The sequence below is a fragment of the Lethenteron reissneri genome, chromosome 42 (assembly GCF_015708825.2).
Source record: "Lethenteron reissneri isolate LAM-NWPU_2019-01 chromosome 42, ASM1570882v1, whole genome shotgun sequence".
NCBI lineage: Eukaryota > Metazoa > Chordata > Hyperoartia > Petromyzontiformes > Petromyzontidae > Lethenteron > Lethenteron reissneri.
Genome location: NC_083820.1, coordinates 445,359 through 467,139, shown reverse-complemented (window position 1 = coordinate 467,139; position 21,781 = coordinate 445,359). Strand labels below are relative to the sequence as shown.

Here is a 21,781-nt window from a genome sequence, read left to right as displayed (position 1 = left end):
CACTCACTTCCGCGGGTGATTCTTGTAAAGGAGCTTTAGGCTAAATGTTTCTAATAGGTGTAAAGAAATTAAATCAATCAAACCTCAATAGTTTCCTGCCACATGCAATTGCTGTGGTGACGTCAACAAATTTGTGTGTGTTTCCGTATGTGCGTGTGTGGAGCTGTAATGTGGTGGCTAACGCGCACTGCACTACGAACCCGGCGACCAAAGTTCAATTCCCGTTCACAACCGATAACAGCAGCGAATATTTAAATGGTCCTGGGCCTCCTCTAGATCGACTCAGCCTTAAATGAGTACCTCGTGCAGTGTGTAAAACATCAGCACTGGGGAGATAAAGGCGACCAGGTATGGTTCTGGCCACCCACCCCCTCGTGTGCCTTGTCGGCCTTTATAGGTGCTACTTGCTAACGGCACTTTCCCCAACAGAATGTTGAAGTCTTTAAGGGGGATCTTTGTCTTTGCATTTGACAATTAGTGCGTGATAACAGGCAGGGCAGTTCTGCTGCGTAGCAGACGGAAACAAAGAAATGACCGCTTAAGGAGTCAAAACACCAAAACATTCTTGAGTGGAAATGTTCAAATTGTAGATTTTGCTTGCCAAAAACTAATCATTTTGCGCGAAAAAAATTTCTGCAGCATTGTGTGCAATGAAATTTTCCCCGAATGAAGCGGTGTAAGAGTAACGAAGCAAATAAATGTACCGTCATAAAATCCGACAGCCAAATGAGAATGGCTCTGCAATGGTGACCAAGCCAAGCAAAAGCAAGCTCCATTTGTTGAAGAGGCTTGTAAATTTACAGAGCCCACCTCCAAGGTGACCACCGGTTTGACCTGTTGAACGACAAAGCTAATTATTTGGTTCAAAACATAAACAATGTGAGCGTGGATGCGCGAGAGAGTGCGTGTGCACGTGTAATGTGGGGAGCGTAGCAATTCTGGCCGTCGCCTGATGATGCTGGTTGTTGTAATGACCGGTGAAACGTCACGGTACTCGAATTGTAAATGTTGTAGTGGGTTTACTCTCCAACACACCGGTGTCCTGCACTAGTAATGAATTGGCACGATTTGTTTGCGTGAAAAAACGTACTAATTGGCTGTGTCGGGTGGTGGCGGGTTTAACGACATTTATATTTACGCAATCTAACCCAAAAAACGTATATTATGGGTAGTGTAGCGGTTAGCGCACTGCGCTACGAACCCAGCAACCCGAGTTCGATTCCCGCTCACAGCCAACACTGGTGACGATTATCTGAACCGGTCCTGGGCTTCCCCTAGGTCGACTCAACCTCAAATGAGTACCTGGTGCGGTGTGTAGTAAACATCGCCACTAGGAATACAAAGGTGGCCGGGCGTGGTGCTGGCTAAGCACCCACTCGTGTGTCAAGCCGGCCTTTATAGGTGATCGCTAACAGCACTTTCCCCCAAAAGTCTGTTAAGGCTAAACAGGGGATCTTTGTCTTTGCATGTGTAAAGAATGTGTATCATTATGTTTAATGTTGTACAAACATAAGTGTAGATTGTTCTGTTGTTTATCTATATGTTTAGGGTCACCATTCTGTGGGTGCAGTACCGGCCCTAGAGGGGCACGATGTTTGTGGAGTGACATCGCTGGATGGCACCATGCTGTAAGTGCAGTGCCGGCCCTAGAGGGCACGGTGTGTGTGCCAACCTAAGAGGTTGGGTAAGGCCATGGCACTCTGGTTGACCTGGGAGGACACGTGATCGGTTTTAATGACAGGGGGGCCCCAAGAGGGGGCTAGGAGGGTCACGTGATTGGAACCCAGGTTCTTCCCGATGGTTCTGGAAGGGGGGCGTGGCCAAGGGCGGAACCGGCCACGCCGCAGAGAATACGAGCAGAGTCCCGAGAGGAATTGGGGTTGTCCGTCCCGGGAAGAAACCCTTCGTCTACGATCTCCATTCTACGAGTCTTCCAGCACGTGGACTCGGGCAGTATGTTGTTGGTCCTGGGTCCGTAGTAAATAGTTACTCAAATAACCAGTGTAGTTAGCCAGGGTGGTCACCACGCTAGGGAGTTGTGTTGTTAAGGGTGAAGTCACCTCACTTTGTTGGAACTAAATAAATGCGCTGCCTCAAAGTCTAAGAGTGCGACTCAGTTGAACCCACTACACATGTTTATAAATGTGGAGAAAAAAAATCCACGCGAAAACAATGATCAGCCACGGCCGAGGTATTGGTCCTACCGTGGTTCAGATCTGCCTTATGTTCACGAACACGGTCCGAAACATGCCGCTTAGTTTCCCCAATGTAACTACACAGCTTAGTTTGTAGACGCCGGAGTATTGCATGTCAAGGATCACATCCTTCACAGATGGGATCAGATCACAAATTTTATGTACTGTGTTAAATCGAACCTGGATTTTGTGTTTGCTCATGATTTTGGAAATATTTTTAGTGACCCCTGCTATGTATGGCAAGGTGATGATTTTGATTGGGTCCTCAGATGGTTCTTTTTTAAGATAATACCAATCGCCTTCACACTGACATCTGCTGCTGTCACTTCTCCTAATGCTAAACGGATCTTGTTCAGGGCTGGCCTAGCTCTGATCTCAGAGAAAATAAAATTGCTCTGATTTGAACTAGACAATTTAGACAAGACTCTCCTGAAATCACACTTAACATTGATGGAAACAATGTCTACATCTGATTGGGAACATGTAGATAACATTACAGCCTCTTCAGCTGCCTCAATGTCAGCTAAATGCAAAGATAACCGTATTTCCAAGTTCAACCTCCTTTCTAAGAAGAAGCCAGATCCACACATAAAAAAGTTAGATGTGGACAAGATTGTCATCAATCATAGTAACAGTCCAATTTCAGACAGCCTAAAATCGGTTCTAGCCAAAGGGTTGAATTACGCAGTCACCCCTAAACACATCCCAGTTGATGATATCATTGCCCAGGTCGACGTAGTCCTTCAGAGTTTGGGACACATTGCTGCAGACGTGACAAGATCGGAAATCGCTGCAATCCTCAAAAACGCTAAGACACCTATTAGCAACATCAGTAAAGATGAGCGCTTTGAGCTTTCTCAATTAAAACAGAGAGATGACATCGTCATCCTCTCAGCCGACAAGGGCAATGCCACAGTCATCATGGACAAAACCACATACAATAAAACAAATTCAGGACCTACTTAATGATGGCAGATATACCAAAATTAAAATAGATCCCACCAACCGCCTCGTTACGAAAATCAACAATATCATCACTGATTCGACATCTTTGATCGAACCAACCAAGCGGGTTTCCTTAAAACCCTCTGCTGCTAGACCACCCAGATTGTATGGCTTACCAAAAATCCATAAAGAAGGCACACCACTCTGCCCTATCGTCTCCACCATTGACTCACCCACCTACAAACTGGCCCGATTTATGTCTGAGACCTTACAACCATTCACTGGTAAGACTACCTCAGCTGTACTCAACTCAGCTCACTTGGTATCGTTAATAAAGGACATCTCACTATTTCCAGGTGATTTGCTCATTAGTTTCGATGTGGTCTCTTTGTTTACCAAAGTTCCTGTGATTGACACCATCGCAATCATTGAAGATTTGGTCCAACAATGACTTAATGCTGATGTACCGGCCCTAGTGAGACACTGCCTCACCAACACTTACTTCACCTAGAATGGAACATTCCACAAACAAGTTGAAGGTACAAACTAGACTTGAAGCTTTCGTGACTGCAGGAATAACTCTTTGGTTCTTTTGGTAAAGTAATGTAGAAATAAATTAAATTAAATAATAATAGAATATGTTTCGATTGCAACACAAGCAACCATCATCAGGTACAAATTAATGAGAAAACAAACATAGTAAACTTGGAAATATAATGCAATACAACACAGAGTCGGCCAACACAACAGTCAACACCTCACCTGGTTGATTAAGTTCTTCCAAAGATTGCTAAATTTGAGAGACAAAACATAGACACGGAGACACACAGACACTGTTTGTCTCTGTGTGAGTCTCTCTCTGCTTGTGTTTCTGTCTGTGTCTCCGTGTCTATGTTTTGTCTCTCTCTCAAATTAAGCAATCTTTGGAAGAACGTAATCAACCAGGTGGAGTGTTGACTTATGTTGGCCGACTCTCTGTATTGTATTGCATTGTATTTCCAAGTTTACTATGTTTGTTTTCTCATTCATTTGTACCTGATGGTTGCTTGTGTTGCAATCGAAACATCGTATTATATTATTATTTTATTTCTTTCTACGTGACGTTACCGAAAGAACCAAAGAGTAAGTTGAAGGTACCCCAATGGGTTCTCCCTTATCTCCAGTTGTAGCCAATGTTTTCATGGAAAAATGTGAGACAGATGCCATCCAGGCATCCACTCTACGTCCACTTTGTGGAAGAGGTACGTAGATGACACGTTCGTCATCTGGCCACATGGCCGACCAGCTCTGAACCAATTCCTCAACCACATCAATTCCATCCACTCAGCCATCAAATTCACCATGGAGGTGTAAAAACCAACCGTTGGGAAAGAACCATCTGAGGACCCAATCAAAACCATCACCTTGCCATACATAGCAGGGTCACTAAAAATATTTCCAAAATCATGAGCAGACACACAATCCAGGTTCGATTTAACACAGTATATAAAATTCGTGATCTAATCCCATCTGTGAAGAATGTGATCCCTGACATGCAATACCCCGGCGTCTACAAACTAAGCTGTGTCTGTGGCAGTAGTTGGGGAAACTAAGCGACATGTCTCTGACCGTGTTCGTGAACATAAGGCAGATCTGAAACACTGTAGGACCAATACCTCGGCCGTGGTGGATTATTGTTTTAATGCGGTAGGCTCACACAAAATAGATTTCTCTAAGACGAAGGTACTTTGCAAGCCCACTGGCTATCAACAAAAATTTGTTCATGAAGCCATCCATATAAATAGACACAATTTCAACCCAGAAGATGGGTACAAACTGAGCAATCATTGGAAGGACGTTATTAACCAGTTTAAGTCAAAACTGGCTGTGATGTCTCTATCCTATCTCCCGATGTTAGTAGTTATTTTCGACTCTCTGGTGTTACATTAACAGGTTAAATGTCTTTACATTAACAGGTTAAATGTCTCACTAACACAGCCACCGTTGCTCGTTTTCCTCGATGTGGCAGTAGTTCTGCGATCTTACATTGACATGCTAATCTCTCATTTTAACATCACTAGCCCTGCCCACTTCGCTTATGACCCTTGCGCTACATCCATTTCAAACCTTTAAAACATCCTTCCTCAGCAGCTTTCCCCTGATGACGATTGCTTGTGTTGTGATCGAAACGTCGTAGTTTTTTGTTATTTTCTTTGAACCTATCTACGTGACTTTACTGAAAGACCCAAGAATATATGGGAATGTTTTAGTTTTTTCTGCCTTGCCCAAGCTTGTTAAATTGGATTTATGTAATAAATATACTGTATTTATTATGCAAGTTCGATACTATATTTATTTACATTTAGTGACTTGCTTATCATGTTCTCTATTTTGCACTCCTTATCGTGTTGTTGTGTATTGTGTTGTTGTTGTGACTTGACGACCTGATCATACTGGACATCTGTAAAAAAGAGATTCATGGCTCATCAGATTCCTCCTCCTCCAGTCTAAATAAAGATTCTTATCTCGATTTGCTGTGAAGAAGGGCCATTGCTTAAAACGTCGCTGCTTATTATTTTCTATTTTCTTTCAAGGTACCATTACGGACGAACGTGGTGAGCGGTGGCGACGGTGCATAGTGGAGCACAGAGAGGCCTGGGAGGGTCAGAGTGAGCGAGGAGTGGGTTGGGTGAGGGAGGAGTGAGCTGTGCGAGTGAGGCGCTGGCTGGGTGAGGGTGGCGTAGGCTGAGTGAGGGAGGAGTGGGCCGGATGAGTGAAGCATACGCTGGGTGAGGGAGGCGTGGGCTGTGTGAGTGAGGAGTCGGTTGGTGAGGGAGGCGTGGGCTGGGTTTGTGAAAAGTGGGCTGGGTGAGGGAGGCGTGGGCTGGGTGAGGGAGGCGTGGGCTGGGTGAGGGAGGAATGGGCTGGGTCTGTGAGAAGTGGGCTGGGTGAGGGAGGCGTGGGCTGGGTGAGGGAGGCGTGGGCTGGGTGAGTGAGGCGTGGGGCAAATGAGGGAAGTGACACACGAGGTAAACAAGGCAGGCGAGCGAGACAGAGGGAGAGGTAGAGACAGAGCGACTGAGACAAGAAGCAAGCAACGCAGAGGGAGACAGAGGCGGGGAGAGCCACACGAGCTTGACAAAGTCGTGGGTATGTGAGGAAAGCTCAGAATGGGCCAAGTGAGACTCGGGCCAAATGAAACGTGGGCTAGAGTGAGCTGCGGGGCGAGGGAAACATGCAGCATGCAAGTTGAGAGTGACGGCTAGCGCATTGCATGTAATGCAGACGCTACTTTACTCAGACTAAAGGGTTTCATACACAAGGCCTACACCAAACATTCGTGTTTATTTGGGGGATGCAGAAGAGATGAATTTGTCTAAGAGTGCAGGGACTATACCGTGGACATGCTAGACTAGCGCACCTGACTAAAGCTGTTATTTGTGAAGCCTCTATACACATATGTAAACACATAACCGAAATTTACACTATGAGATCTCTTTTACCAGTGGCAAAATATAGTAGTAGGTTTTTTACCCTTTTAAACTGGTACAAAACTGACACCTTTATTCAAGGCATCATGTTTGCAATAACCACAACACAAGTAGTCAAAAAAGCAAACAAAAAAAAAGCAACTCTGATAATGATAATAATATGCACTGTCCTTGAAGTTGATTGGTCCACACCCAAGACGGCTTTCTTTAGAGCCTAGTCCCCATTGGTGTTGGACCAGATGACACCAGAACGTGTACAACTCAAACACAGTGCAATATCAGAGTATTGAGAGCTCGGGGTAAGCATTTACACTATGAGATCTCTTTTACCAGTGGCAAAATATAGTAGTAAGTTTTTTACCCTTTTAAACTGGTACAAAACTGACACCTTTATTCAAGGCATCGTGTTTGCAATAACCACAACACAAGTAGTCAAAAAAGCAAACAAAAAGAAGCAACTCTGATAATGATAATAATATCCAATGGGGACTAGGCTCTAAAGAAAGCCGTCTTGGGTGTGGACCAATCAACTTCAAGGACAGTGCATATTATTATCATTATCAGAGTTGCTTCTTTTTGTTTGCTTTTTTGATTACTTGTGTTGTGGTTATTGCAAACATGATGCCTTGAATAAAGGTGTCAGTTTTGTGCCAGTTTAAAAGGGTAAAAACCTACTACTATATTTTGCCACTGGTAAAAGAGATATCATAGTGTAAATGCTTACCCCGAGCTCTCAAGACTCTGATATTGCACTGTGTTTGAGTTGTACGCCTTCTGGTGTCATCTGGTCCAACACCAATGGGGACTAGGCTCTAAAGAAAGCCGTCTCGGGTGTGGACCAATCAACTTCAAGGACAGTGCATATTATTATCATTATCAGAGTTGCTTCTTTTTGTTTGCTTTTTTGACTACTTGTGTTGTGGTTATTGCAAACATGATACCTTGAATAAAGGTGTCAGTTTTGTACCAGTTTAAAAGGGTAAAAACCTACTACTAACATAACCGAAATGTATTGCATATCATTTGCCTGAGTATGTAAAAAATGTGCCTATGGGCCTCTATGTGTGTCTGTGTGTGTCTGTGGGTCTCTGAGCATGTCTGTGGGTCTCTCTATGTGTGTCTGTGGGTGTCTGAGTGTCTGTTGGTCTGTGTGTGTGTCTATCCGGCAAAAACAACCCCCTACCTCCTCGTGGTGCCGGACGGGCAACATTGTGATGGACAGTGCTGTGGGGGGGAGGGCCAATTCCGATTGGCCTTTCCTCTCAGGGCGTTTGTAACCACCAAAGCGGCTAAATGGGGGCTCTGGACGGGTGCGTGGGGCTGGTAACCCCTCCACCTTCAATAAATTACCACAAAACCACGTAAAAATATCTAATTAATAAGCTTGTGCCGGAGGCCCCGGGGAGACAGGCGTTTATGCCATTTCCTGGCCAAACCCCATTTGGCGGAGCCAGGAGATTGAATCTTTACCCTCGGGGCTCCTCCAGAAACAACAAAAAGCCACCACGGATGGCCACGTGGAATGTTCGAATGCTCACTGCGGAGGAGAGGCTGCCACTCCTCTGTCGGGAGCTGGCACGGTACCGCCTGGATCTCTGTGGTATTCAGGAGGTCCGGTGGACCGGCTCTGGCTCCTGCCACCATGAGGGGTGGACAGTCCTCTACTCGGGGCAGGAGACTACCAAACAACAGGGAGTGGCTCTTCTTCTGAACAAAAAAATGAAGGGGACGTGGGAGCGTGGCGGTGAGGCGCGGGAAGCTGTAAGGTCCAGGCTACTTTGGGCTCACCTTCCCATCAACCAGAGGCGAGGAGTGGTGGTCGTGGTTACTTATGCCTCCACCGAAGATGAACATCCGTGGAGCGATGCAGGCAAGGCCGATGAGCCTTCTATGACCTCCTGTCACAGGCGCTAGCTAAAGTGGCCCCTCGGGATAGAGTCATCTTGTTGGGTGACTTCAATGCCCGAGTTGGTCATGATGCTGGCACCTGGCCTGGAGTGATTGGAAGGCATGGGCCAGATCAGCTCAATAACAATGGTAGGAGGCTGCTAGATTTTTGTGCAGCCCATGGGCTTGTAATTACCAACACGCTGTTCTGGCATCGGCGCATCCACACAACATCATGGATGCATGCCGGGTCCAAGCAAGAACATATGCTGGACTACACAGTGACGGAACAGCGGATGCGGGCCCATGTCCATGACACCAGGACCTACCGTGTACTCCGGTGGTGGGTGTACACCCAGGACCCCATTCAAACCTAAGGTGGCCTGGTCTCTGCTAGCTGATGGAAGTTGCAAGCGAGAATTTCATCATCGCTTGCGGCTGGGGTTGGTATCGTCCCCCACTCTTCCAGATGTTGAGGGTAAATGGGCGAGGTTTAGGACTGTGACTCAGGGCAGCTGCAATGACTGCTTTGGGTACGCGGTCCAGACCTCCCCAGAGACCCTGGCTCAGAGAGGAGGTGTTCAGGATGGCTGAGAAAAGACAACAGGGCCACTCTAATCGTCTACAGCATCCCACGTCAGAGAATGAGGAGGCTTACCGCAGCCTTCGCTCGGAGGTTCGGAGAGCCGTGAGGAGCTGCAAGGATGGGTGGTGGTCGCGGGTTGCGAGGAGATGGAGTCTGCCTCAATGGCCCGCGATCACAAATCCTTATTTAACTCCATCAAAAAAGTAACCTGCAACACCACACCTATTACCATAATTAGGGCAAAAAACGGTGATCCAATCTCCGACCCCCTGGAACAGGTTTGCAGATGTGCATTTCTGTGAAGTCCTGGGGGAGGGGAAATCCCTCGACATGGAAACATCGTGGGACAAAGTGGGGATGACCCTGCTGAGGCTGCAGTGCCTCAAATATTGGAGGAAGAAGTCACCCCCTGTGAGTGGCTGGCTGAGGTGCCATCTGTTGAGGAAGTACTGAAGGCGAACCAGAGTCTGAGACCAGGAAGGCACCGGGCAGAGATGATATCCCAAGAGAAATGCTGAGGGAGGGTGGCGTTTGTGCACAGACTGCCTTACATGACATCATAACAACAGTCTGGATCACTGGATGGGTTCAGCAGGATTCGAAGGATGCCCTTGTGGTCCCCCTCCTTAAGAAGGGGGACCGCACAGACTGTAACAACTACAGGGGCATCTCACTTCTCAGTGTGAGGCCGGGAAAGGTCCTGGCAAGGATTATTCAATATCGCTTTGCCAGGCACACTGAGGAGAGGCTTGCGGAACCCCAATGTGGTTTCAGGAAAGGGCGGTCCTGCACAGATGCTATATTTTCTGTCCGTTTGCTACAGCAGAGGTGTAGGGAATTCCAACAAGACCTACATCTCTGCTTTATTGACCTGGTCATGGCCTATGATACCATGAGTAGGCCTGGGCTGTGGGTTGTTCTTCATGCTTTTGGAGTCCCTGACCCTCTGCTCACGATAATTAAGGACCTTCATGATGGTGAGCGGGCCCGGGTAAAACTACGTGGCCGGGAGTCGGAGCCATTCCCTGATACAGGAGGATGTGGAGCTGAGTCGACTTGCTGATGACTGGTACCAGCGGTGTCAAGATCGGCCTCTGTGGAGGAGGCTCATGAAAGACGCCTCTGGACAGTTGGAGGCAGTCGCCCTCCTACAACAACGGAGGGCGGAGGAACGATGCTCACAACAACGAGCGGAACGCCGGGTGGTTAAAGCACAGCAAGTTGGCACAGTAGGGGGCACAGGTAGTGCATTAGCCAGTCGTCTCAGTCAGTCGACCTGTGGCACCTAGGTTTGCCCTGTGACCTCCTGCCAGCGGGCGTTCAACACTTCACGTGGCCTCAAGGTGCACATAGCCTGGCACAAGCGTTGTGGTGACATCACAGCCACTTAGTGGCAAATGGTGGTTGTTATTGTGTCTATGGGTCTCTGAGCATGTCTGTGGGTCTCTATGTGTGTCTAGAGGTATATCTGCGAGTTAAATAAATAAAGATGAATCGTTGATTCCTTCTGGAACGCAGTCACAGGGTTCACATGGTCACTCTCATCATGGCATTCCGAGGCGTTCAGGCCCTATTTCCACCACCGTGGGTGCCACACCAAACATCATGCAATCAGCATTCATCTTCAGCAACGTTTTTGGATTATCTGCCCTTACCTTATATATCTTTTGTTCGGCAGCTTGAGAGCCTAAAAGGAAAACAGCACAAACTATGAGGACACGATGCGAATTGAGCAACCCCTCCTGAGAGGCATTTACACGGATAGTGAGAAAGGAAATGCACTTTAAACTCGGCTTTCAAAAAACAAGCCTACGAAGAACTTCCCCTCACTGTAGGCAGTGGCGCTGCCCATCTGCAGCGCACCACACCCCACCTCCAGGGCGCTCTCAGCTCGTCGCTCTCTTCCCGTCAACGATCGTATTTCGTCCCCCATAGGCTCAACCCCCCATTAGCGTCAATCGCCGAAGCCATTGCCCCATTCCTCCCTCTCTGGGCCCGGCCTCTACTCTGTTGTTAAGTTAGCCGGTGGAGCTACTAGGTAGAGCTACTAGGTAGAGGTAGTAGGTAGAGCTACTAGGTAGAGCTAGTAGGTAGAGCTACTAGGTAGAGCTAGTAGGTAGAGCTAGTCAGTAGAGCTCGTCGATAACGCTCGTTGGTAGAGCTACTCGGTAGAGCTAGTCGGTAACGCTACGGATGCGGACGGAGCGTCACCTTCAGCGTCGGTGAGCTGGGCCTGAGGCAGGTCCTCCGCATGCGGCAGCGAGAACACTCGAACCTTGCCATCCGAGAAGGCCGCGGCTAGAAGCCCCATTCGCGCCATTCGTGGCACCTGCACAGCAGTAAAGACGAGCATGGGATGCCACTTTACACAGCAGAAAGGGCTGTGGATTGACTAACAACCCTCTGCGCTACCAACTTTGAAAGGCGTAGTCCACGCTTAGGAGTGGCAACTCCACAATGAGAGCTCAAATTAAGTTTTCTGGCATACAATTTTTTTTGACGAAACTTTTTAGGGATCCACAAAAATTATGGGAGGAATTGCAGAGGCCAGGCGATTCACATATCACCTGGAATCTACACTACAGATAACAGGGTCTGTGAATAGGAGGATGATGATGGAACAAAAGCAGTTCTACTGTAATGATACTCAACACTGGTGACATCTCTTCAGATGTGCATTTACTGGCTGTGATTAAAATCAAACGCACAGTTCTGCCGTACGTTGTGGTTCCTGGCCACACCGTCACCACCGGCCTTTGGGTGCTCACTAACAGCACTCATCCCTACGCCCCGTCAAACCGCCAACAGTCCGTCATACGTCACCGCACTCCGATCTCCTGTATGTTGAACTTCTTTTGCACCGTACGTAGCCAACCGTGCTAATAGGAGGTGTACGTTTGTATATAGCATGGATTCTTCTAACTGCAAACAGAGGTAGTCTCATCCATAATCGAGGTATTTTTGGGTGAGATCGCGTAAATAAAAATGTCGTTAAACCCGCCACAGCCAATTAGTAAGGTTTGACAGTCATAATTGTGGCTGTCACCCTTTGAGACTGGTTGTAATTACCATTGAAACATTGTACTCGAATTGTAAATTTTGTGGGATTTCCTCTCCAACACTAATTGGCATGTTTTGTTTACGTGACAAACCTTACTAATTAGCTGTTGTCGGGTGGTGACGGGTTTAACGACACATTTATATTTACGCGATCTAACCTAAAAATCTCTATTATGGATAATATTGGCCGCGAAAGCCTCCTAATATGTGTTAAAGGTAATCTCATACCTTCACAGGGGCAGTGGGATCTTCCCATGACCCACTTGGGCAGAACTTCATATCCCATATGCATCCAAAATCAAGTGCCACTCCATACGCCAGTGCTGGTTGGAAAAGTGACCTGAAAATAGATAACGACGCACACAACCGCTGAGATTTCACGTGACTAAATGCCCCGTGATGTGGTAAAGTCTAGATTTGTATGCTTTCAGATCAAAGCATGGTTTGTATTTACTTTTCAGCGTTAAAAAAAGAAACGACCATTTCCCGCCCACACGTGCTTAACATAAACACTGTGCGTAGCTGCTTGCGGTGAAAGATAATTGGATTTCCAACAAGGCAGAATGGCCTGGCACATTTATTCTGCTACCCTGGGAATCTCAATGAGTCGTTTTAGTTCTAGCTGATTTAGTATCAATGCCCACACCTTCAGAATGTGAAACATGGCAACTATGTATGCATGTGGAACTTTTTTCGCACCAATATCTGTGAAAATAGCTTCGTAGCTCATCTGATTCTGATACACACACGCTAGTTGTCGGGATACTCCATACATGGATCTTGGAGTTCAAATGTTGACTTTACCTGACCTTTACATACAATTTTTATTTGATATTACCATCGATATGAAACCACGTCTATATTCCATGGTCTGTGGCTGGTTGTATAAACATCTTTCGAGAAAATGTTGCCGAGTCTGCATTGATTTAGAATGAAAAGCGAGGAAAATGTATATTTAGTAGGTCTTATGCAACCAACCTTGTGTGACTTGTCGTGACTGATCAAATGTCGATTCCCTGAGACAGCTAATAGCTAAACCCAGTCCAGGCTCTCAACTTTCACAAATCTGCACTGACCAGCGTGAAGTAAAATCATACGCACACATACAACAAACAACAACCACCACCATTCACCACTAATTTTGGGTGATGTCACCATGGCTCGTGTGGTGATGTTGCTGCTTGGGCTTGACCAGCCATCTCGGGTCATTTCGGACTGCTGGAAAATTTTCGTTGGTTTGGATACCGTCTGGGAACTAGCTGCTAAGTGTATGCTCAACTTAAGCTCCTTGAAAAGAAAAAAAACCACACGCATCTTACCAACTCAGACAACACTGCCAGAACAAATCACACGTAAGACACGCGTGACGCGTTACCTCTTTGTACTCTGCAACGGTCCCAAATTCCACACCTGCAGTAGGGCCGGCTCTCTGTGGATCTGATTGAGTTTGTGCAGATCCAGGGCACTGCTGTTGGCGTAGAGTGCCACATGCTGATTGGACAGCGAGCCGTTGGGCGTGGGACCCCAGTCCAGGGACCACACGGGGCCCCCAACAAAAAAGTTTAAATCCCAAGCGCGGCTATCCAACGGCAGTGCTTCAAACCTGTAGGAAAATTAGGGTGCAACATTCATTTAGCTAATACACTTTCCCCCCCATTTTTTAACTATGAATACAAATGAAAAAGTAGACTGCAAACAAACGAAATGGACAACTTTTAACGAAGTGTACAGGTCAATAAAATGACGATCCTTTAGTTGAATATTAACTGTGCATTCATAACAAAGGAAGACAAATCATGCATATAAGTGGATTCCACAATGCTTTGTGAACATGTATTGTAATTAATCCATTGCTACCTGCTATGACATGTGGATCGAAACATGGACATTGACAACGGAGATAAAATAAGATAGAAAGTGTGGAATTAAGTTTGGAGAGGTGCACACTTGGCATTATGCTGAGACAGAATGAGCAGCACATAGCCAAGTGATGTATTTTTTTAATCTCACATCACTTAGTGCAAAAATACATTTACATCGGGCCCTGTTCATCCTTAAAATCTTTATTGGCAAAATCCGCACTTTACTTCGCCAATTCATTCATCTAATTGTCAAACCCGAGAAACCAACGACGTCCATCTAACTGCCTTTTTATTATCCCTAGAACAAGAACTGGAATAGGTGACAAAGCCTTTGCCATTGCCGCACCGTCGTTTTGGAGCGACCTTGTTTCCTCCCCTTAACATTGTAAATCAATCTTGAAAAAAATATCCTGAAGAAAATTGGTGCTAGATACAAACACATTTCCAAATGTGAATTGTAACTTTGATCCTTACCCGTATATCGATAGTTCAATGTTAATGTGCAATTTTATTCAGGGACTACTCGGTGTTGTCTTGGTGCGGTCTGGGACTGATTATATTGTTGCCTTGCCCCAAGCTTGCATTTAGCGTTGAAAAATCGGCAGGAATGCATGTGTAGTGACATCGGGGATGTCACTGTATGGTGCTGGCCCGAGAGGGCCGTGGCACGCGATGCAGTCATCGCGTACACCCCGTAGGTGGGTGTAGTACCAGCCCTAGCGGGGCTTGGTGTGCGCTGGGATAGCACGGGCACCATGTATAGCGTGTAGTGCGGGCTCCCACAAGGGGGAGTGGGAGAGTGTCAGCCCAGGGGAAGGGTTGCCCCGGGCCATGGCACTCTGGTTGACCCCGTAGACACGTGATCCGGAGTGTCCACAGAGGGGGCCCCAAGTGGGGGGGCTAGGGGGCGATCACGTATCCGGGGAGAACTCTCGAGAGAGGGATCAAGAGGGAGCTAGAAGGCTCGCAAAGGTGGGCGGGGCCAAGGGCGGAGCGGCCCCGACCCAGGAGGATATAAGGCGGGTCCCTGAGAGGGACCGGGGTCGCTGCATTCTACAAGCTGAAGCTCCACATCTACAAGCTGGAAGCTCTGCGTCCTACGAGGCATCAAGACGTGGTCAGGACAGAAGTGAGGGTCTAACTCTTCGTAGCTGTAACTCCTACGTATAGAGTAGTTAGCTGGGTTGTCACCACCCTAGGCTGGATCTGGTGAAGGGGCAGTTACCCCTTTGTGTTAGGTGTTGATGTTACAATAAATGTGTTGCCTCTAAAGAACGTCTGCGACTCAGTTGGACTCACTATCCATGTACTAATGCAATTTGTCCTGGAATATTTTATTTATTTTTACACTAGCTTTACTACCCGGCTTCGCCCGAGACTTGGATTCTTGTCTTGGATTAATACACGGCCTACGCGGAGGGTTGGGGGAGGATGCGTGACGTCAGCAGGCACACTGCGTCACGCTGCCGCATGCGGGTGACATCACAGATGTGACGTCACCGCTCACTTGCCGTGCAAAATATATCCATTATTGCGCCCCCCCCCCCCCCCCCCCCCCCAAAATACAAGTCTATTTTTATACTTTTTGCATTGTGTACAGTCTGGAAGCTACCCACATGCCAAATTTCAAGTTTGTTGCATGTCGGGAAGTATGTTAAACATTTCAAACAGACGCACATATTCACAAATTTCCCTTTTATATATATTTATGTTGAGTGACTTGCTTAGATTTTCTCTACTTTGCACTCCTATATATTTTTTTATTGTTTATTGTTGTAACTAGCTGACCCGCCCCTACTGGACATATGTGAAAAAGAGCTTCACAGCTCATCGGGATTCTTCCAGGATAGATAAAGATTCAGATAAAGATTCTGAGATGAAAAGGCATTTTTTTAACTTACCGTAAAGTAAAAGTAAGCGAGCTTGGGCAAGACACAGAAGCAGAAGGGAAGATGGCCGGTGGTCAGCACTCATGAGGGATTGGCAGCCAAAGGAGGGAAATGCACCTGAGGGGAAGTCCACCACGGTAGAGCCGGATTTTCTTTTCCTTTCCCTCTTTCATCCCTGACCTTGCCTCCCGCATTTCTGACTGTTGAACCACTGTCCAATCCTGGACGTGACGCCGCGACCCCTCCATGAATCTTTTCTACAACTGAAATCCTTTTCTTCCCTTTATCCATGCTCTCCTCCACCATGGCTTTATTCCCTCCCTTCTCCCTCACTCACTCAGTCATTCCTGTCTCTTCTGCTCACAACCTTGGGGTCATCTTCTACTCCTCCCTCTCCAACCGCATCTCTGCCACTACCTGCACTCGCCGCCGTCACCTTGGCAACATTCGCAACATCTGTCCCCTCATCTCACTCTCTGCTGCTATACTCCTGGTTCACGCCCTCGGTTTCACTCAGCTCGACGACTGGAACTCTTCTTCTCGGCCTTCCCGTCGACTAAAAACTAAAAGCTATTTTTATTTTATCAGGTAAGGCTCACCGGGCTAAATAGCTCTTTTTAAGAAGCGACCTGCCGATCACAAATGATACCTCAACGAAGTGGCTTATCACGTAGAAATTTAGAGCAGCCAAATACTCTAAACGTGTGATGTTGATTCTACGGGGTGTTTCAAAAAGATGGACCCAATTTCAAAGCAGTATATTTCACGATGGCAACATGTTACAATTACACAAAAAGTTACAAACTGTTTAATGAGTTATCAAGTTTTACTAGCCATTTTATAAATGCTCGATGTGCCCTCCACCTGCTGTATGGACAACATCGAGACGATAGTTGAATTCATCTCAAGCGCCTCTCAAAGTGTCTTCTTCCATTGAAGTCACCGCTGCCGTAATTTTGTTTTTGAGGTCATCCAGATTAGTCGCTAATGGTGGCACTAAAAAAACACGGTCTTTGACGTATCCCCACAAGAAAAAGTCGCAGAGTGTGATGTCTGGGGATCTTGGGAGGCCAAGAGTGTAGCGCCAAGCCTTGGGGTCCCGTGCGACCTATCCAACGTTGAGGCTGTGTATCTTGTGAATGACTGAGGCTAGGGGCTGTTTGTGCGCTGGGAGAGGCATCTAGTGGTAATCATTTGAAACTCTATGCCCCGTCCTTTCAAGTGGTAAGAGTTTCATTCAATGGCAGTTCGTGGTTGCAGAGATATAGCGATTTCAAATCGGGTCCATATTTTGAATCACCCTGCAAATGTGGACGGAAAAATTGGAGGAACCGGAGAACAATCCACGTGACCAGTGCGAGAACATGCAAACTCCAAATATACAAGCATCATGGTCAGGATCGAACCCTCGACCTCCTGCATACGAGGCGAGGTAGTTAACATCTCCCCACCGTGGCGCCGACTCCTCTCCAACAGTAGATACAAAACGCCTCAGCCCGGATCATTTTTAACCTACCCCACAATTCCCACACGTCTACTCTCCCAACTCCACTGGCTCCCTGTCTACTATCGCTGTCCGTTTACATTTCTCACTCGAAGTCTATAAATCCCTCCAAGGTCTTGCCCCATCTCTCGTCGCTCACTCCTCTGTCCCACCCCATCCTCTCTGCTCCCAGGCTCTACCGCCCCTCTCTGTGCTTCCCTCGCTCTGCGCCCAGTCTTGCTCTCTCCTTCTTGTTCCCTTCTCACTCCCCTCCACCGGAACCAACTCCCACTGCAGCATAGAGCAATTGCCTTCACTATCACAACCTGTAGCTTCCATTCCTCCCTTAAAACAACCCCATCTCTTCTCCCCTAGCCCATCCTGTTATTGCAACTCCCTGCCCCCAACCCCCAGCTACGACCAGGCGTAGCCCAACCCCTATCACTAATCCTATAACTACCCCTAACACTACCCCAACCCCTATCACTACCCCTAGCACTACCCCAACCCCTATCGCTGCCCCTAGCACTACCCCAACCCCTATCGCTGCCCCTAGCACTACCCCAACCCCTATCACTACCACTAAAACTACCCCAACCCCCATCACTACCCCTAGCACTACCCCTACCCCTCCTTAACCACTCGCACTTGTCACCATAACTACACCACCACTTTTAATAACCCCACTCTTTATTTTAACCACTATCATCTTATGTAAACAATTACAAATATTGTAAAGAACCTTGGTCTCAGGCACTATGTAAATCTATACAAAATAAGATAAGGAGCTCTGTGGATTGTTATATCGCGGGACAGAGTGAGACGTGTTGATGAGGGTCTGAGTGGAATCTAGCGGCTGTGGTTGCACAGATGGAGGTATGCGGTCCCGCAGAGGTGAGATGTGTGGCATGAGAATGACGAGAGCTGAACAAAGCTGAGGTGTCACGCACTCACTCGAGTATTTAACTCGGTGCGTGTTTTGCCGATAAGAAGTAATTAGCTGGAGTGAGTTGGAACCAATCCATGCTGAAACTACATCACGGCAGGGTGTGCGAGTGCACGGACTGGGTGAGGCACAAAGAGTCAATGGTCAGAACAACGTTCCAAGTTCAGAAATAGAACTTTGATTTGGACTCGAGGAATACAATGAGTTAGGAAGCTCTTCTTCACAGACGTCCCATTTTCTTTCTGTGATTTCCTTTTTTAATCTTGAATGTTCGGGTGGAATTGTATTGTCACTTGTTGAACCAGCTCAGCCTAACACAAGACATCTCAATAATAAAAGGGTACCTGCCCTGGTAAAGGAAAGCCTCGTGATGACTCTATGATGAGGGCCTTACCTGTGCAGCTGGTGAATCTGCAATGCTTCTGGAAACGCTTCTCGTCGTATTTCAAAGCGCGGGGAACGCCTCTCCTTTGGCAAATACTTCACACTGTCGCTGAAACATGTAATTTAAAAAGAAAATATTTCAAACAAAGAAGCAATTTACAAAGCATATTTTGTCTACATACATAAATAATTCAATTGTGGGTCTGAGGTAAATTGCATCCTTAAAATTTTACTCAAATTCACCATAATAAATGACAGTTGAGATGTTCCACGTTTCAATCAGTATCTGTAAATGTCGGAGTATATAACGATTTGTTCCTGGGGGAAAAGGTACCCCATTAAGTGCGAGCGTTACTACCGTATAGACTGAACAGACTGTTGGGGCAAGTGCTGTTAGCGCCTATGAAGGCCGGAACGGCATACGAGGGGGTGTATAGCCAGCACCACGCCCGGCTGCCTTTGTCTCCCCAGTGGCGATGTTTACACAATGCCCCAGGCACTCATTTGAGGCTGAGTCGACCGAGGAGAGGCCCAGGACTGGTACAGATAATCGTTACTGGTGTTGGCTGTGAGCGAGAATCGAACTCGGGCTCACCGAGTTCGTAGCGCAGCACCCTAACCCGCTCCACTACCGCTCCCCACGCGTTACTACACACACACATTATTACACACACGTTTTGGTGAACCAGAGAACTCGAGCAAAATTAGTCTATTTTGGTATCTTTTAGTTCTCACTTGGTTAAACAAACCTCATGTTGACATACCTTGCACTCAGAAGGGTCCAGTCAGTGATTAACGGGACCCACTGGGGGTACACAGAAGATGAGTAATGTATCCGACGACTGAAATAAAAAAACAAAAATATTATCAATGGTGTTAAAATCCAAATGAGCAATTGCACCACTGTCTCAACTTTTATCAACCACGGCTCACAACGTTCATTTGGCTGCTGCTATAAATTTCCACGTGATAAGCAACTTCGTTGAGCTATCATTTGTGATATACAGGTCACTTCTGAAAAAGCTCAGTGGACCTTACCTGGTAAAATAAATATAGCTTATAGCTTTTTATAGTTTATAACCAACTATTTTTTTTTACTTTTCCATATTATTGGCATCATTATTATTACTACTACTACTAAGATTGTTTACCCATGAAGGCTCATGGCTATTGTTTTTACGGGGATGTTAGAACGTTTTTTTGCAGAGAGGGGCGATATTGCTGTTGTGTAATCTGAATTGTAGGTATCATTTTACAACATTGGAAATGTTTGGTCAAAACTTGGCAGGACCCTCCGTGACAAACGAATCTTGAGACTCGGTCCAGCTTTCCTGGGTAAACTCAGATAACAGCAATCAAGTTTAACATGTAGTTGGCTTTCAGGACCAATATTATCCAAAATAGACATTTTGTTTGAGTTAGATTGCCAGATAAGGCTGGTTGTAATCACCGGCGACACATCACGGTATTCAAATTGCAAATGATGCGGGTTTACTGAACAAGTAACTAATTGGCACGTTTAGTTTACGTGACAAACACTTACTAATTGGCCGTGTCAGGTAGTGACGGATTATAACGACACATTTGCGTGCTCTAACCCAAACCCCCCCCCCCTCTATGATGGATAAAAGTAATCGAAATATGTGACCCCCACGAGGCACAGTGTGGATAGCCCCTTATCCAGCAGTGGATTGACCAAGGGCTGTGTGTGTGCGCTGCTCCACCTGCCCCCACGTGACCGCTTACTGCTCTCTTGTCCTCTGCAAGGCCTCGTGGAAAAAGCTCATTCTGTCGCAGGGCAGCAAACTCCGTGTCGCCCTTCTCTGCTTCTCACTCTGGGACCTTAATTCCGAGTCCTGCATCATCATTATTCACCATCACGGATATAATAATGAATAAATGGGTCCCAGTAATTAAATGGAAATCTCACCACTTTAGTAGATTATGATAATCAGGTAAACCTCTATCGGACTTTTTTTGCCGGTATCAAAATGATGGGAAAAAAATATTTGCCAGAAAGGGTATAAAGCCTATTATTATGATTTTTTTTTCACCATTCAGTAAATATAATAAAATACAAAAATAAAATGGATAATATATCAACACAAAACAGGACATTAGAAAGCAAACTTCAAAATTAGGAGGATGCATAGTTGCTGCTCAATTAACTTATACATTAAAAGATTAATGAAAAACAACAATCGTATTAATAACACTTTAAGTCTACCGACACAAACAGTCAAAGAAGATCAATTATCCGATTACGCCAACCGTCCAACTATGCAGTCTTCGAGCTGTGAGGAGCGCAAAATTTCATAGATTAACTTTTAATACCAACGACTTTATTCAGTAATACTTTTGATTATGGAAGGGTGTGTCTGTTTCTCAAGAGCTACTATTCGGTATCTATTCATATGTCGATTTAGAAACTCGATATTGGAAAACATTCGTAAAATGTTAATCAGGCTCCATGGTGTAAAAGTGCAGTCTGCAACTCCTATTATTATTATCCAGTCTACCTGGCCCCTCTAGGCCTGTGTAAGGGATCTGCGAGCCATCCTCACGCACTCGCACCACGCAGGCATGAAATCTCCACACTCAGCATAGCACGCACCAATCACACGCACGGGAATCTACTAGACGGGGGTCAAGGATTAAAGGGCACTGACGTCACACAGACCCAGCATGCAAGACGGAGATGTGTATTGGGAACGAGGGCGGAGATGGAGGGTTTAAAAGGGGCTGCGATACGCGTGTTCCGGGTTGGTTTTAGGAACGAATGTGGCTGTGGGTTGAAGAATAAACAAGTGCGTAGCCAGTCTCCGACTCCTCTCCATCTGGTGGCAGCGGTGGGATGTCTCGCCTCAGCCAACGCAAGATCCCAAGGGAGGAGACTCAGCCAGAAGATGCTCTAGGTGCCCGAGACGAGATTTGCTCGGAAATGGAACCGACGAGTTGGGATTCGTCCCCATGCTCATCGGCGGGATCCGTGGCAGCTGCTCGTCCCGTGAGGGCACCTTCCTCCACCAACCCAGCCGTGCAGACCCAGCGCCGCCGTCGCCGCCGCAAATCAT

The 21,781-nt window shown here is 46.6% G+C and overlaps 1 protein-coding gene across 1 annotated transcript in view; it reads right to left on the bottom strand.

The window, feature by feature from the left end:
- Positions 1 to 21,781, bottom strand: part of GTF3C2 (general transcription factor IIIC subunit 2) — a 32,312-nt gene extending 10,531 nt beyond the window's left edge. Inside the window, exons 1-4 of the mRNA XM_061568767.1 lie at positions 21,660 to 21,781; positions 13,554 to 13,746; positions 11,275 to 11,412; positions 10,739 to 10,770 (exon numbers count right to left, since the gene is read on the bottom strand). Of these exons, the coding sequence (XP_061424751.1) occupies positions 10,739 to 10,770; positions 11,275 to 11,412; positions 13,554 to 13,746; positions 21,660 to 21,781 (485 nt within the window). The remainder of the gene's footprint in view (positions 1 to 10,738; positions 10,771 to 11,274; positions 11,413 to 13,553; positions 13,747 to 21,659) is intronic.